The sequence below is a fragment of the Girardinichthys multiradiatus genome, chromosome 7 (genome assembly GCF_021462225.1).
Source record: "Girardinichthys multiradiatus isolate DD_20200921_A chromosome 7, DD_fGirMul_XY1, whole genome shotgun sequence".
NCBI lineage: Eukaryota > Metazoa > Chordata > Actinopteri > Cyprinodontiformes > Goodeidae > Girardinichthys > Girardinichthys multiradiatus.
Window position 1 is genome coordinate 2716610 of NC_061800.1, and position 16671 is coordinate 2733280.

At 39.7% G+C, this 16671-nt stretch overlaps 1 protein-coding gene across 3 annotated transcripts in view; it reads left to right on the forward strand.

Moving 5' to 3' along the window:
* The window catches only part of wdr4 (WD repeat domain 4), a 64605-nt gene extending 53056 nt beyond the window's left edge, over window positions 1–11549 (forward strand). For 2 of the 3 annotated variants that reach the window (XM_047370881.1, XM_047370883.1), the window contains 3 exons: window positions 289–475; window positions 5510–5579; window positions 5883–6222. In XM_047370881.1, the coding sequence (XP_047226837.1) occupies window positions 289–475; window positions 5510–5579; window positions 5883–6073 (448 nt within the window). In that variant the 3' untranslated portion in view covers window positions 6074–6222. Of the gene's footprint in view, window positions 1–288; window positions 476–5509; window positions 5580–5882; window positions 6223–10849 lie in introns of those variants that run through there. The other variant, XM_047370882.1, reaches the window with a different exon arrangement.
* The last annotated feature ends 5122 nt before the right edge of the window (window positions 11550–16671 follow it).

Genomic DNA, 16671 nt, shown 5'->3' on the forward strand with positions numbered 1-16671 from the left:
AGGTGACTACCTCTTGAAGCTCATCAACAGAATGCCAAGAGTGTGCGTAGCAGTAATCAAAGCAAAAGGTGGCTACTTTGAAGAACCTAGAATATAAGACATATTTTCAGTTGTTTCACACTTTTTTGTTCAGTATATAATTCCACATGTGTTAATTCATAGTTTTGATGCCTTCAGTGTGAAGCTACAATATTCATAGTCATGAAAATAAAGGTTACTTGTAAAAGCACCTGCTGCCCAGTTAGAAAAAGAGTCTCTCACATTTTTTGTCTTCCTATGTGTTCTCAGAGTGATGAAGGTTTACATTTTCACCCTGGACCAAAACAGCGATGAGAAGTTGGTGCCTCACAGTCAACTCCAGCTTCCCCATAATCCTCTGGACATAGACTTTGACCTGGAAGGACGGCTCTGGGTGCTGTTAAACTCTAGAGAGGTTCCGCTCCAAATCCACACTCTCACACAAAACTCCTGGGAGGTACAGTTCTGACACATTTATACACACATTCAGTTTTATTCAGTTTTATTTATATAGCACCACTTCACAACACATGTCGTCTCAAGGCACTTCACAAAGGGTTTGGATGTAGCGGGGTTGTTTGGAGGTTAGAATAAACTACTGGGTGTTAGTTTGGTCATTTTAGAATGGGCTATGTGTAGGGGTACTAAGTAAAATAATAAACTAATAAAGTTTGTCCATCTAGAGCCCACTGGTGCCCATTGTTACACTAAAAACCACAAGGATTGAGGGTACCTCTCTGTGTCAGACTGATTATAACCATAGGAAAAGAGAAGGGGTCGCACAGGTAGCAGAAATGGAGGGTGTGTTTGCACCTCAACTTAGCCGCTTTAGGCAAAACTTGACTCCCCCTTACTCCATCGAACAGGGAGGGAGGAATACAGAGGTAAAAATAATTGGCGAGTGTTGGTTTCTGTTGCATTGTGTGAAAGGTGTATAACTTTAAAATGGGCTAAGTCAATTTAGTCGAATCATACATATTTCAAGTCAGGTACATACATTCCAGTCAGTCAGTCATTTTCCATACCGCTGTTCCCATAGTGGGTCACAGGGAAGCTGGTGCCTATCTCCAGCAGTCTATGGGCGAGAGGCGGGATACACCCTGGACAGGTCACCAGTCCATCGCAGGGTAACACACAAACAACCATGCACACACTCATTCATACACCTAAGGGCAATTTAGAGAGACCAATTAACCTAACAGGCATGTCTTTGGACTGTGGGAGGAAGCCAGAGTACCTGGTGAAAACCCACACATGCACGGGGAGAACATGCAAACTCCATGCAGAAAGACCCCCAGACGGGAATTGAACCCAGGACCTTCTTGCTGCAAGGCAACAGTGCTACCAACTGCGCCACCGTGCAGCCCCAAGTTATAAAACAATTTCCCAAAAACTACTTGTGGTACCTAGAGAGCTTAAACCTTCAGTATATGTTCCGTGGATAATTCTGAAAAGTGCCTTTTCTAGTCCTAGTTTTGTCTCAAAGCACGTCAGTGCAACGTATGCCGTTTGGTAATAAAGCTAGCAGCTGTATCTCCAGTTCTGTTTAGCCAAACATCCTGGGGTTTTACACACTACCTATGTAGACAATGCCTATAATCCCCAATAAACATTGTTAAATTTGGACTGCCCATTTCTGTACAATTCATTTATAAAGATATATAGTGATCAGTTGTGGAGATTGTAAATGAATGTTTATGAGAAAATTGGCAGTGTAGTGGCTGAAGAAATGTAGACATATTCTTCATATTAAAGATGTTCTATATATATATATAGACAGTATTTTGAGATTTTTCTGACAACCTATGGAATTTAAGTAAATGTTTTTAAATTTTGGTCATTATTACTAATATTGAAATTATAGTTAACGATTCTATTTACAAAAGTCATATCTGGGGACATGATAAACAATGTATGTCATTCCACATATAGATGGCCTGTACTGTTATAGCACTTTATCACATCCCCAGTAACCCCAAAGGGCTTCACACTACATTCAGTCATTCACCCACTCATACACACATTCACACACTGACAATGGAGAGCTACATTGTAGCCACAGCTGCCCTGGGGCACACTGACAGGTAAGGCTGCCGTACACAGGCACCACCGAGCCCTCTGACCACCATCAGTAGGCAAGGTGGGTGAAGTGTCTTGCCCAAGGACTCAACGACTGAGACAGACATAGTGGGGGCTCGAACCGGCAACCGATGGGTTACAAGACAAACCCCTCACCATCGTCACAGTCGCCACATATGTAACATTCCCAGATATGGTAATCTGGGAATATTTAGGGAATTTTATAAATTACCATATATTCTTAATACATTTTTGAATTTGGCCAAGTATTACGGAAGTGATGGTTAAGAATTTTTGTTTGAAAATGTAATTGATTCAGGCATTTGAAGAAACACTCATGTTGTTCCTTCTACAGTGAGGGTTATCTGAGAATAGGCGTCTGGATGCTGTGCTCAAGGGTGAACAAACTCTGGGAAATTCAACAATTCTCATGATATACTCTCATATCTCATATTTCCTTATGTGACATGATGAAAAGATCCGAAGAAGTCAGTGTTTTAGGTGTTCCCCCAATATCAGTGGCGGCTGTTGAAAAATATTCTTGTTGGCGCTGATGTACCAATACATTTCTCTACCTAATCCAAATATATGAAATGGAATCAACAGTGAGAGAACAAATACAATTGAACACCATCCTTTTCATCAGGCCCACTCACTACCCGTTCCAAAGCACCACAAAACTTAATACAGTCAATGAGTTTAGATAAAATGACGATTCAACCTCTTGTGTCTTCTTACCGCAAGGCAGTGTCCATCATTCAGCTGCGCCGCTTTGCTAATCTTTCTGAGCACAGCTAGCTTGACACAGTTTTCCGTATAAAGTCTTGATTGTTCATGCTTTTTAATGCGTTTGGAAAGATACTTACAGTGCCTTGCGAAAGTACTCGGCACCCTTGAACCGGTCAACCTCTTGCCACATTTTAGGCTTCAAACATAAAGATATAAAATTCGAATTTTTTGTAAAGAATCAACAACAAGTGGGACACAATCAGGAAGTGGAATGAAATTTATTGGATGTGTCAAACTTTTCTAACAAATAAAAAACTGAAAAGTGGGGCGTGCAATATTATCCGGCCCCCTTGCGTTAATACTTTGTATCGCCACCCTTTGCAGCAATTACAGCTGCAAGTTGCTTGGTGTATGTCTCTATCAGTTTTGCACATTGAGAGACTGAAATTCCTGCCCATTCTTCCTTGCAAAACAGCTCGAGCTCAGTGAGGTTGGATGGAGAGCGTTCATGAACAGCAGTCTTCAGCTCTTTCCACAGATTCTCGATTGGATTCAGGTCTGGACTTTGACTTGGCCATTTCAACACCTGGATACGTTTATTTGTGAACCACTCCATTGTAGATTTGGCTTTATGTTTTGGATCATTGTCTTGTTGGAAGATAAATCCCCATCCCAGTCTCAGGTCTTTTGCAGATTCCAACAGGTTTTCTTCCAGAATTGTCATGTATTTGTCCCCATCCATCTTCCCATCAATTTTGACCATCTTCCCTGTCCCTGCAAAAGCAGGCCCAAACCATGATGTTGCCACCACCATGTTTGACAGTGGGGATGGTGTGTTCAGGGTGATGAGCTGTGTTGCTTTTACGCTAAACATATCGTTTTGGATTGTGGCCAAACAGTTCGATTTTGGTTTCAACTGACCAGAGCACCTTCTTCCACATGTTTGGTGTGTCTCCCAGGTGGCTTGTGGCAAACTTTAAACAAGACTTTTTATGGATATCTTTGAGAAATGGCTTTCTCCTCGCCACTCTTCCATAAAGGCCAGATTTGTGCAGTGTACGACTGATGGACAGACTCTCCCACCTCAGCTGTAGATCTCTGCAGTTCATCCAGAGTGATCATGGGCCTCTTGGCTGCATCTCTGATCAGTTTTCTCCTTGTTCGAGATGAAAGTTTAGAGGGATGGCTGGGTCTTGGTAGATTTGCAGTGGTCTGATACTCCTTCCATTTCAATATGATTGCTTGCACAGTGCTCCTTGGGATGTTTAAAGCTTGGGAAATATTTTTGTATCCAAATCCAGCTTTAAACTTCTCCACAACAGTATCACGGACCTGCCTGGTGTGTTCCTTGGTCTTCATGATGCTCCCTGCGCTTTGAACAGAACCCTGAGACTATCACAGAGCAGGTGCATTTATACGGAGACTCGATTACACACAGGTGGATTCTATTTATCATCATCAGTCATTTGGGACAACATTGGATCATTCAGAGATCCTCACTGAACTTCTGGAGTGAGTTTGCTGCACTGAAAGTAAAGGGGCCGAATAATATTGCACGCCCTAATTTTCAGTTTTTTATTTGTTAAAAAAGTTTGACACATCCAATAAATATCATTCCACTTCACGATTGTGTCCCACTTGTTGTTGATTCTTCACAAAAAATTTGAATTTTATATCTTTATGTTTGAAGCCTGAAATGTGGCAAGAGGTTGACCAGTTCAAGGCGGCCGAGTACTTTCGCAAGGCACTGTAAAGTCAGTTTGTCCAGACTTTGTCCATGTTAAATCACATTTAGCACTTCTAAAAAGAATGCAGGGAAAACAGAAAAGTGCATTGGCTATTCCACAGCCAGTCAGCCACAACTTGCGCTCGAACCAACTCTTGCAAAAACTACAGTTATGGACTTTATTTTTCTCCGTGGTCTGCTGGTTGATGATAATGTCGAGCCTATCGGGTCCCAACTCCTTAACCCAGATTTTCTCCTCCACTTTCCTTCTTGCGAATGGGTAGATAAATAAGGATCTCACTGAATGCAGTAGAAGCTGCACCTCGCTCGTTAAGTTTGCCATCATCCCTCTGATTGACTGCGCCACCTGCACAAGCGTTTTTCTCTATTTTTGTCTAATTTGGCTATTCGGGGAGAGAGAATATATATGTATGTAAACAGAATTTGTAAAAATATATTATACATTTCCCCCTCTTATCAGGGAGGGCGATGCCCCTTATGGGACAGCCACCACTGCTTAACATTTATTTACAGATGTGTATCTAGTTTGCTTAATATATAATGGCTTTGGGAAAAAAAACTAAAGGTGCAGTTATATTTGTATATGTAAACCTATGAATTAAAAAAAACTAAAAGATGACAAGATTATCTTTTCTATTTCTCTTTGGAAATGCTGACTCAAAACAGAAAACGTTTTAAATGATTTAATGTCTGTCCGATATTAAAAAAAGGATATTTTTCATTTTGTTCATTTGTATCTAAATATATGGTTTTAGCAGATGCTTTTCAGTTGTTGAATATTGCCCTGCAGTTTTTAACATAACACAATAGTATAATGCTGTTTCTCACCAACACAATTTGATCAGGTCTCTTTATGGATAGGATTTATATTTCAATTCTGTGTTTCTACAAAAATTCAGTAAAAGGTGGCTTACAAATGTGTTCTACTGCTTCTAGTGTGAAACTGAGAACAGCATCCTCAGCAGAGTGACTGACATCCTCAGAACACACTGGAGCACAACAGATGGTAAGTTTGCCTAATTATGTTTACCTCAAGTTTAGAGCTGCAAACTACAGTAGATTTGAATAGTTGTTGTATCATAATATAAATGTTGATTTTAAAAAAAGGTTTTAAATATTTGCACTTTACCTGTGCATACCTGGCTTTTTAACATACCACACAACACAGCTGGGTATGTGGAGCTCATATGGTTAATACATTATATCAGGCTTTTAAAAGCAGTTTGTGGAATTAGCTGCAATGACAGTGGAGTTTAGTGTGTCTCTTTAAAGCTGCATTTCTCTTCACATGCTCTATTTTTCACTACAGATTTCAGAAGCATTACAAACCACTTTGAGCACCTCTATAAAGTGGGCTTTGACAATGTGTCAGTGTACCTGCAGAAGAAGCAGCAGCGGATTGAGGAGCATGAGTTGAAGAGGTCAAATGCGCAGAAAATAAAATGCAACAAGAGGCCAAAGGAGGAGCCGGATGAAGTCTTGTCTCAGCCTTCTGCCTAAATGTACATTAACGACAATCTTTCAATTAACATGTGTGCCTCGCCAATGATATATTTTTATTTACCAGTCTGATTTTATTATTTGAAAGGCAGTAAAATAAAACTTTCCTGTGTTTTTGCATCATCATTAAAAAATCTTGTCAGTATGAACTACATAGCTATATTTTTTTAATTATTACTGCACGTTCATTGCTAAATTAATTACTCTATTAGACTTCAATTTTAGGATGACGCTGGGCTAGGAGGCAAGTTGTTGGAATAGCTCTAGTACCATCCTTCATATTTTTTTTTTTTTTAAACTTCTCTCCCTCTTTTGTAGTTGAAACAATGCCTTTTTGAAAGGTTTTTTCCTTCTGGTTTTAGATACCGTTTTTTAGCTGTCACTGTTTTTTACCCGAGATGCATAATTCTAAAAGATTTGTTAAGTTTGTTACGTATGCATATAAAAGTGATATAACATCTGTGATGAAAAGGAACATCACATATAGCTACATCTAAAAACTTAGAATATTGCATAAAAGTGCAATATGTAGTAATTTTAGAAGGTGAAACTCATATATAGAATCATTACAAAAAGTGATATGTTCCAAGCCTTCGTTTCTTATAATTTTGATGATTATGGCTTGCAGATAATGAAAACCCGTACTTCCGTGTCTTAGAAGATTTGAATAATGTGAAAAAATTCTTTATTGGAAACTCGGAAAATGGTGTTGCACCCTAATCAATTATTTCACCTGCAAAGCTTTCCTGAGCCTTTAAATGGTATCTCACTCTGAGTCATAGGCTGCACATGGGGAAGACTGCTGACTTAACAAGACAGTCATCGACACCCTTCACAAGGGTAAGCCACAAAAAGTCATTGCTGAAGAAGTTGGTTGTTCAGACTTCTGTATCCCAGCATATTAACTGAAAATTGAGTGGAAGGAAGAAGTGTGGTAGGAAAAGGTGCACCAGCAACAGGGAGAACTGCAGCCTTGAGGATTGTTAAGCAAAATTCATTAAAAAATGTCATCTGCTGGTGTTGGTCCACTGTGTTTTCTGAAGTCCACAGTCAATGCAGCTATCTACCACAAAATTCTAGAGCACTTCATGCTTCCCTCTGCTGATGAGCTGTATGGAGATGCTGATTTTATTTTCCAGCAGGATTGGGCACCTACCCACACTGCCAAATGTACCAAAAGTTGGTTCAATGACCATGGTGTTCCTGTTCCTGATTGGCCAGCAAACCCCCCTGACTTGAACCCCATAGAAAACCTATGGGCAAAAGGAAAATAAGACACCAGACCCAACAAGGCAGATGACCTGAAGGCAGCTATCAAAGCAATTTGGGCTTCCATTACACCTACTCAGTGCCACAGGCTGATCGTCCTAAGCCATGTTGCATTAATGCAGTAATTCACGCAAGAGGAGGCAGAACCAAGTATTGAGTGCATAGAAGTAGGCAAATCTGTAAAGCCCTCGCAAAAAGACTAGAAAAGGTTACTCTTCTCATTATACATCCTGACCAAACAGGTTTTATAAATAGGAGCCATTCATCCATAAATTCACACAGATTACTTAATTTTTTAATAGACTTCCTACAGTAAAAACATTGAGACTAATGTATTATCTCTAGATGCAGAAAAAACATTTAATAGCCAAATGGAAATTCTTGTTTGCAACCTTGAGTTAATTTGGCTTTGGACACTTCCATGAGCTGGTTAAAAAAATTACAGTTTCCCAACAGCATGTATCTAGGCAAATAAACATCTTCCAGGTCCTGTCTTTAGAGATGCCAAATTTCCATTCATTATTAGATTTTTTTATTAAACAATAGGCAGCAATCTGGTAAACTAATGATATAAAAGGCATAAAATGCATGATTATCGAACATAACATCAGTCTTTATGCAGATGATGTATTACTTTTTCTCCAGCGGACCTCTCTCAGGGTTGATAAATTCTTTCTCAAGAGTTTCAGATTATTCTATTAATTGGTTAAATCTAATTGATTGTTCTTTCCACAATTCCCTTAATACACAACTACAGTCAGGGAATATTACATATTTGGGTATTAATAATTGTCAGATGTAACCAAACTAAACCAGATCCCGCTTTTAAAATAGTGGTAGATGATTTTGCTAGATGGAAATCTCTACCCATATCAGTCATGGGAAGGGTTGCTTACTTATTGTCAATGACCCCAAATAAAAGTTATCTGACTGGTTTAGATCTCTGGAATCCTCATTACTGAATTTCTTTGGAAAGCTTAACCTCCACAAACAAACAACAAACGCTACAGAAGGCCAAAGATAAAGGAAGGACTAGTTCTGCCAAACGTTCATCATTAATTCTTAGCCAATGGGCTACAATACATCTCAAAATTGTTTAAACAGTTCTCTAGATGAACCCTGGCTAGACAGAACAGACACTATGCAAAAATATTAAATTTTCAGACCTACCATTTATTAGCTCCAACATAAAACGACATGTATGCTTTAAAAGCCTCAATATCAGCTCCTCTGACACCATGTTGGAAGTGTCTAAAATTGACAGGGTTTTCACTAATCCTATGCAGATGTACATCCATCTGGAACAACCCTGACATCCTTCAAAAAATAATATAATACATTTTCCAGATTGGAGTAAACAAATTGAAAACCTGGTAAATACAGTACTGTGCAAAAGTTTTAGGCAGGTGTGAAAAAATGCTGTGGGCAAAGAATGCTTTAAAAAATGGAAGTTGTGACCCACCTTTCTCTTTCTTGCTTCTTTTCTTCATCTTTTTTGTTTCCGTCTCCGTGTCCATCGCAATTAAAATAATCCCAAAGCAGTTTATAATAAAGTTTATTATAAAGTGGAGTATTATAGAGTTAGCCGTAGTTCTCCACTTGTGAAAGTAAATCTGTTGGGCTTCTTCTTGGCACTCAGACAATTCTGAGCCAGACAGGACACTTAAACAAAAGGACATACTTTTTAGAAGCCTGACATTTGTGCATAAAACATCCTTTTTTGATTGGTCTAATGTGATTTTCTAGTTTTCTGACACACTAAAATTTGTTTTATTTATTTTTTTACCTGTAAGCCATAATCATAAAAATTACAAAAAATTAAATCTTTAAATTTAATTTTTTGTAATTTTTATGATTATGGCTTACAGGTAAAAAAATAAAAAATAAAACAAATTTCAGTGTCAGAAAACTAGAAAATCACATTAGACCAATCAAAAAATTAAATCTTTAAATGGGCTGCACGGTGGTGCAGTTGGTAGCACTGTTGCCTTGCAGCAAGAAGGTCCTGGGTTTGATTCCCAGCCTGGGGTCTTTCTGCATGGAGTTTGCATGTTCTCCCTGTGCATGCGTGGGTTCTCACCGGGTACTCCGGCTTCCTCCCACAGTCCAAAGACATGCCTGTTAGGTTAATTGGTCACTCTAAATTGACCTTAGGTGTATGAATGAGTGTGCATGGTTGTTTGTGTGTTGCCCTGCGATGGACTGGTGAACTGTCCAGGGTGTACTCCGCCTCTTGCCCATAGACTGCTGGAGATAGGCACCAGCTCCCCTGCGACCCACTATGGAATAAGCGGTAGAAAATGACTGACTGACTGACTAAATCTTTAAATATTTTACTGTATGTGGAATGATTCTATGTAAAACAATGATTTCACTTTCTGAAATGACTGGCAAACATTTTTGCACATTTACACAATAGATGTACCTGTACACACTGCTTCAATTTACTTATTTCACATGTAACTAAAAATAGTACATTTTAAACCTACATTTATTTAATTGCTTATCTCTGAACCTTCCTGTGCTCTCTCTGAAACTGATGCCTCCTGCAACTGCCTACTCTAAACCAGAAGGGTGCAGTGGTAAAGACTGGGCTCAAAATGATTAAAATACTTTTTTGTGTAAATTGAGCAATAAAGTTGAATCATAAAAAATATATCTTTTTCATTAAATAGACTGAGATTTTTACAATAATATCCCTCACTGGATATCTTGAAAAACAATCCTTTTTCTTTTTCTGCCTTTTTCTTTTCTGTATCTTAATTATACACATTAGCAAAAAGACAATTTAAAGCTTGACCATGTCATGAATCTGATGGACATGACCAATTGACTGCTTTTCCTGACAACACATGCTAGCACGACCAGAGAAACAATATGTTAGCAATAAGCGCCTTCTTTGTTAATACATACCGCTGTATCCTCAGCAGCTGGTGTCGGGTTTCAAGGAGCAAAAGGAAAGAGAGGAACAGGAGCGAGGGGGTAAATACAGCAGGCGCAATACGGAGCGAACAGACGGAACTTCCTCAGATGGAAGTACCCTAGCTGGCTTTCGACTGACTTTAAGTTACTGTAGGTTCATTCTTAAAACACGAGACTAGAAATGCCTTTTAAACATGTGTTGTGATTTTTTTCTGTTTTAGGCAAAGAAAGTTAGGCCAATGTCAGAAAAGAAGAATTAAACAAAGGCTGGAAAAAGAAATTGAAAAGCTTACAGTTCTTCTGGCAAAACAAAAAGCAAAAACAGGAAAATACAGAAAGAGGTGGCAACGGAGTCAACCCAAGACCCATCACCAATCACCTCGAGCAAACCTTGTACAAAGGTTTTTGTACAGTTTCTCACAGTTATTCATGGTGTATTTTCACTATAACAAGGGTACAAATACTTACTTGAAATCATACCAAATGGTGTGGTGATTTCAGGTGATGGAATACTGCCAGCGTTATGAGGTATACTCCCTAAGAAACATCTTTGTCATTTGTCTTTTTCCTTTTTACACACTGTAGGTTCCCCCATTGAATGTGGTGAAGGGAACTATGAGGATCCACCAGGTGATCAGTAGCTGTAAATGCAAAATCCACTACAGGGACATCATCTGTGTGTGCCAGAGAGAGGAAGGGCTGAATAACTGCCCATGTTTCGATGTAAAAGGGGCAATCTTGCAACCTGATGAGGAAACTCACAGGAAAGGAGCCATAATGGCATGGCAGCCAGAAGTCATCACAGGTGACCATCTTGGTCGATGGTGTGTGGTCAAATATGACCATGACTATTATCCTGGCATCATCACCAAAGTGGAAGATGGGAACATTGAAGTGAACTGTCTCCATAAAAAAGGAATCAACAAATACTACTGGCCCAGCCCAAGGAAAGAGATCAGTTGGTATGATGACAGCCAGGTACTTTGCCTGACAGAGGAGACAAATGCTGTCAATAAATCATATCTGCAGCTCAGTCCTACCACAAGGAGGTTAATTGAAGAGCAAATGTAGTCTAGATGCCCATCAACCTCATGCCATTCATGAGATGGTTTGTTTGTTAATGTTAATTACCAGTTCATGTTTGATGTTAACTTGTAACAATCTTGTGTTGTTGTTACCAACTGCTTATTTTCCACTGATTTTTTATGTTTAGGAAATGTGCTAAGGTGTTTCATTGTTTTTATATGAATCACAAAATAGCCAAAATAAAATATTTCTTATTTAAGTCTCCTCTATTATTCTGAACTGAAGTATGCTTTGTCTCTTCTCATTATGCTCTACATTTCATGTTCCATGTGACATGGAACCTTGTGCACACATTTAATGTAATATTCTGTTTCCTTCAGTTTTCACAATTCAAGGAAATCAAGGAGGACATACAGCTGACATCCAATTTCTGTAATACCCCATTATTTGGAGTTCCAGTCATTCTAAGTGACAATAAAAGATAGAAATTATCAGATTGTAGAATTGGAAACAAAGATTTTCCACCCAGTTAAGTTCTGTTCCACTCTGTTAGTAAAGATTTTTATTTAAATAATTTTTAAAAAGCATTAATTAATGTGAATATCTTTGTGCCATATTGGGAAGTAATGAACATTAAATGTATACATACATAAAGGTTTTTAAAAAATTATCAATATTTTCCATGCAGTACAAATGGGTAAAAATTATAGTGTACATTTTATATTACAGATCTATACTATTTGTAAGTATATGTTTTAAACCACTACAAAACAAATCTACCTATGGGTATAAATAAAGTAACTTTGAACCTTGCCTTTAGGCTTCATTGTGTCAGCAGATTCTGGATAGAGCGAATGAGCTGTACAGTTCATAGTCGATGTATGAAAGGGGTCATAGTGGAGTTAATAATAATCCTCATCCACAGCATTCGAGCATTGGTGTTGATTTGGCTGGAGTGATTTATTTCACAGCCGCAGCTTTCTCGGTGGAATTTCAGATAGGTAATGTTGAGCATATGAAGTAACGCGGTTCTCACTGTGGATATGAGCGCGGAAGACATCCATCCATCGACTTCATCCTGCTCCTGTGAAGCTTGTGGAAATTGTGAGTTGCCGGAAGCCTCTGCATCAACCTCATCCACTGGTCCTAGTTTTCCGGGAGTTTATTCCAGATTAGTGGAGCATAAGAACTAAAAACTGCTTCTCCATGTTTGGTTCTGGTTCTGGGTATGCAGAGTAGATTTGAGCCAGAAGACCTGAGAGGTCTGGGTGGTTGATACACTGACAACAAGTCTGTAATGTATTTTGGTGCTAAGCCATTCAATGATTTATGGACTAACAGAAGTATTTTAAACTCTATTCTCTGAGCTACAGGGAGCCAGTGCAGGGACTTTAGAACCAGGGTGATGTGCTCCACTTTCTTAGTTCTAGTGAGGATGCGGGCAGCAGCGTTTTGGATCAACTGCAGCTGTCTGATCCACTTTTTAGGAAGACCCGTGAAGACACCGTTGCAGTAATCAGTTCTACTAAAGATGAACGCATGAATTAGTTTTTCAAGGTCCTGCTGAGACATTAGTATAGTTGTGTGTCATCTGCATAGTTATGATAACTTACGTTGTTGTTTCTTAAAATCTGAGTTAGGGGAGGCATATTGAATAAAAGGGGCCCTAAGATGGACCCTTGGGGAACGCCACATGTGATTTTTGTGGTCTCTGATGTAAAGTTACCTACCGACACAAAAAAGTCCCTGTCCTTCAAGTAGGATTTAAACCAGTTGAGTCGAAATTGAAAAAGCTGTATCGCAAGCTCAAAATAATTTGTATTTGCTCCCGCGCTCACTAAACGTACACCGTTCGCGTCGATATTGAAAAACCTGTTTCGCAAGCCTGAAAGAATGTGGATTTGCTCCCGCGAACACAAAACGAGCACAGCTCATGTCGATATTGAAAAAACACAAGACGAGCACCGTTCGCGTCGAAATTGAAAAAGCTGTATCACAATCCCGAAAGAGTGAGGATTTGCACCTTAGAACACGAAACGAGCACCGTTCGCGTCGATATTGAAAAAGCTGTATGGCAATAACGAATGAGTGTGGATTTGCTCCCACGAACACAAAACGAGCACCGATCGTGTCGATATTGAAAAAACAGAACGAGCACCGTTTGCGTCGATATTGAAAAAGCTGTTTCGCAAGCCTGAAAGAATGTGTTTTTGGTCTTTAGAACACAAAACGAGCACCGTTTGCGTCGATATTGAAAAAGCTGTTTCGAAAGCCTGAAAGAATTAGTTTTTGGTCTTTAGAACCCAAAACGAGCACCGTTTAGGTCGATATTGAAAAAGCTGTTTTGCAAGCCTGAAAGAATGAGTTTTTGGTCTTTAGAACACAAAACGAGCAACGGTCTCGTCAATATTGAAAATCTGTATTTCAAGCCCGAAAGAGTGAGGATTTGCTCCAGCGCACACAAAAGGACCACCGTTCGCGTCGATATTGAAAAAGCTGTATCGCAATCCCGAAAAAGTTTGTATTTGCCCCCGCACTCACTAAACGTGCACCGTTCGCGTCGACATTGAAAAAGCTGTTTTGCAAGCCTGAAAGAATGTGGATTTGCTCCCGCTAACAAAAAACGAGCACCGTTCACGTCGATATTGAAAAGCTGAATCGCAATCCCGAAAAAATGCGAATTTGCTCCTTAGAACACAAAACGAGCACTGATCGTGTCGATATTGAAAAAACAAAACGAGCACCGTTTGCGTCGATATTGAAAAAGCTGTTTCACAACCCTGAAAGAATGCGTTTTTGGTCTTTAGAACACAAAACGAGCACCGTTTGCGTCGATATTGAAAAAACCGTTACGCAAGCCTGAAAGAATGAGTTTTTGGTCTTTAGAACCCAAAACGAGCACCGTTTGCATCGATATTGAAAAAGCTGTTTCGCAAGCCTGAAAGAATGAGTTTTTGGTCTTTAGAACACAAAACGAGCACCGTTTTCGTCGATATTGAAAATCTGTATTTCAAGCCCGAAAGAGTGAGGATTTGCTCCAGCGCACACAAAACAACCACCGTTCGCGTCGATATTGAAAAAGCTGTATCGCAATCCCGAAAAAGTTTGTATTTACCCCGCACTCACTAAACGTGCACCGTTCGCGTCGACATTGAAAAAGCTGTTTCGCAAGCCTGAAAGAATGTGGATGTGCTCCCGCTAACAAAAAACGAGCACCGTTCACGTCGATATTGAAAAGCTGAATCGCAATCCCGAAAAAATTTGAATTTGCTCCTTAGAACACAAAACGAGCACCGATCGTGTCGATATTGAAAAAACAAAACGAGCACCGTTTGCGTCGATATTGAAAATCTGTATTTCAAGCCCGAAAGAGTGAGGATTTGCTCCAGCGCACACAAAACGACCACCGTTCGCGTCGACATTGAAAAAGCTGTTTCGCAAGCCTGAAAGAATGTGGATGTGCTCCCGCTAACAAAAAACGAGCACCGTTCACGTCGATATTGAAAAGCTGAATCGCAATCCCGAAAAAATGTGAATTTGCTCCTTAGAACACAAAACGAGCACCGATCGTGTCGATATTGAAAAAACAAAACGAGCACCGTTTGCGTCGATATTGAAAAAGCTGTTTCGCAAGCCTGAAAGAATGCGTTTTTGGTCTTTAGAACACAAAACGAGCACCGTTTGCGTCGATATTGAAAAAGTTGTTTCGCAAGCCTGAAAGAATGAGTTTTTGGTCTTTAGAACCCAAAACGAGCACCGTTTGCGTCGATATTGAAAAAGCTGTTTCGCAAGCCTGAAAGAATGAGTTTTTGGTCTTTAGAACACAAAACGAGCACCGTTCTCGTCGATATTGAAAATCTGTATTTCAAGCCCGAAAGAGTGAGGATTTGCTCCAGCGCACACAAAACGACCACCCTTCGCGTCGATATTGAAAAAGCTGTTTCGCAAGCCTGAAAGAATGTGGATTTGCTCCCGCTAACAAAAAACAAGCACCGTTTGCGTCGATATTGAAAAGCTGAATCGCAAGCCTGAAAGAATGCGTTTTTGGTCTTTAGAACACAAAACGAGCACCGTTTGCGTCGATATTGAAAAAGCTGTTTCGCAAGCCTGAAAGAATGTGGATTTGCTCCTTAGAACACAAAATGAGCACCGCTCGTGTCGATATTGAAAAAACAAAACGAGCACCGTTTGCGTCAATATTGAAAAAGCTGTTTCGCAAGCCTGAAATAATGCGTTTTTGGTTTTTAGAACACAAAACGAGCACCGTTTAGGTCGATATTGAAAAAGCTGTTTCGCAAGCCTAAAAGAATGAGTTTTTGGTCTTTAGAACCCAAAACGAGCACCGTTTGAGTCGATATTGAAAAAGCTGTTTCGCAAGCCTGAAAGAATGAGTTTTTGGTCTTTAGAACCCAAAACGAGCACCGTTTGCGTCGATATTGAAAAAGCTGTTTCGTAAGCCTGAAAGAATGTGGATTTGCTCCCGGTAACAAAAAACGAGCACCGTTCGCGTCGATATTGAAAAGCTGTATCGCAATCCCGAAAAAATGTGGATTTGCTCCTTAGAACACAAAATGAGCACCGCTCGTGTCGATATTGAAAAAACAAAACGAGCACCGTTTGCGTCGATATTGAAAAAGCTGTTTCGCAAGCCTGAAAGAATGAGTTTTTGGTCTTTAGAACCCAAAACGAGCACCGTTGGCGTCGATATTGAAAAAGCTGTTTCGCAAGCCTGAAAGAATGAGTTTTTGGTCTTTAGAACCCAAAACGAGCACCGTTTGCGTCGATATTGAAAAAGCTGTTTCGCAAGCATGAAAGAATGAGTTTTTGGTCTTTAGAACACAAAACGAGCACCGTTCTCGTCGATATTGAAAATCTGTATTTCAAGCCCGAAAGAGTGAGGATTTGCTCCAGCGCACACAAAACGACCACCCTTCGCGTCGATATTGAAAAAGCTGTATCGCAATCACGAAAAAGGTTGTATTTGCCCCCGCGCTCACTAAACGTGCACCGTTCGCGTCGATATTGAAAAAGCTGTTTCGCAAGCCTGAAAGAATGTGGATTTGCTCCCGCTAACAAAAAACGAGCACCGTTTGCGTCGATATTGAAAAGCTGAATCGCAAGCCTGAAAGAATGCGTTTTTGGTCTTTAAAACACAAAACGAGCACCGTTTGCGTCGATATTGAAAAAGCTGTTTCGCAAGCCTGAAAGAATGTGGATTTGCTCCTTAGAACACAAAATGAGCACCGCTCGTGTCGATATTGAAAAAACAAAACGAGCACCGTTTGCGTCAATATTGAAAAAGCTGTTTCGCAAGCCTGAAATAATGCGTTTTTGGTTTTTAGAACACAAAACGAGCACCGTTTAGGTCGATATTGAAAAAG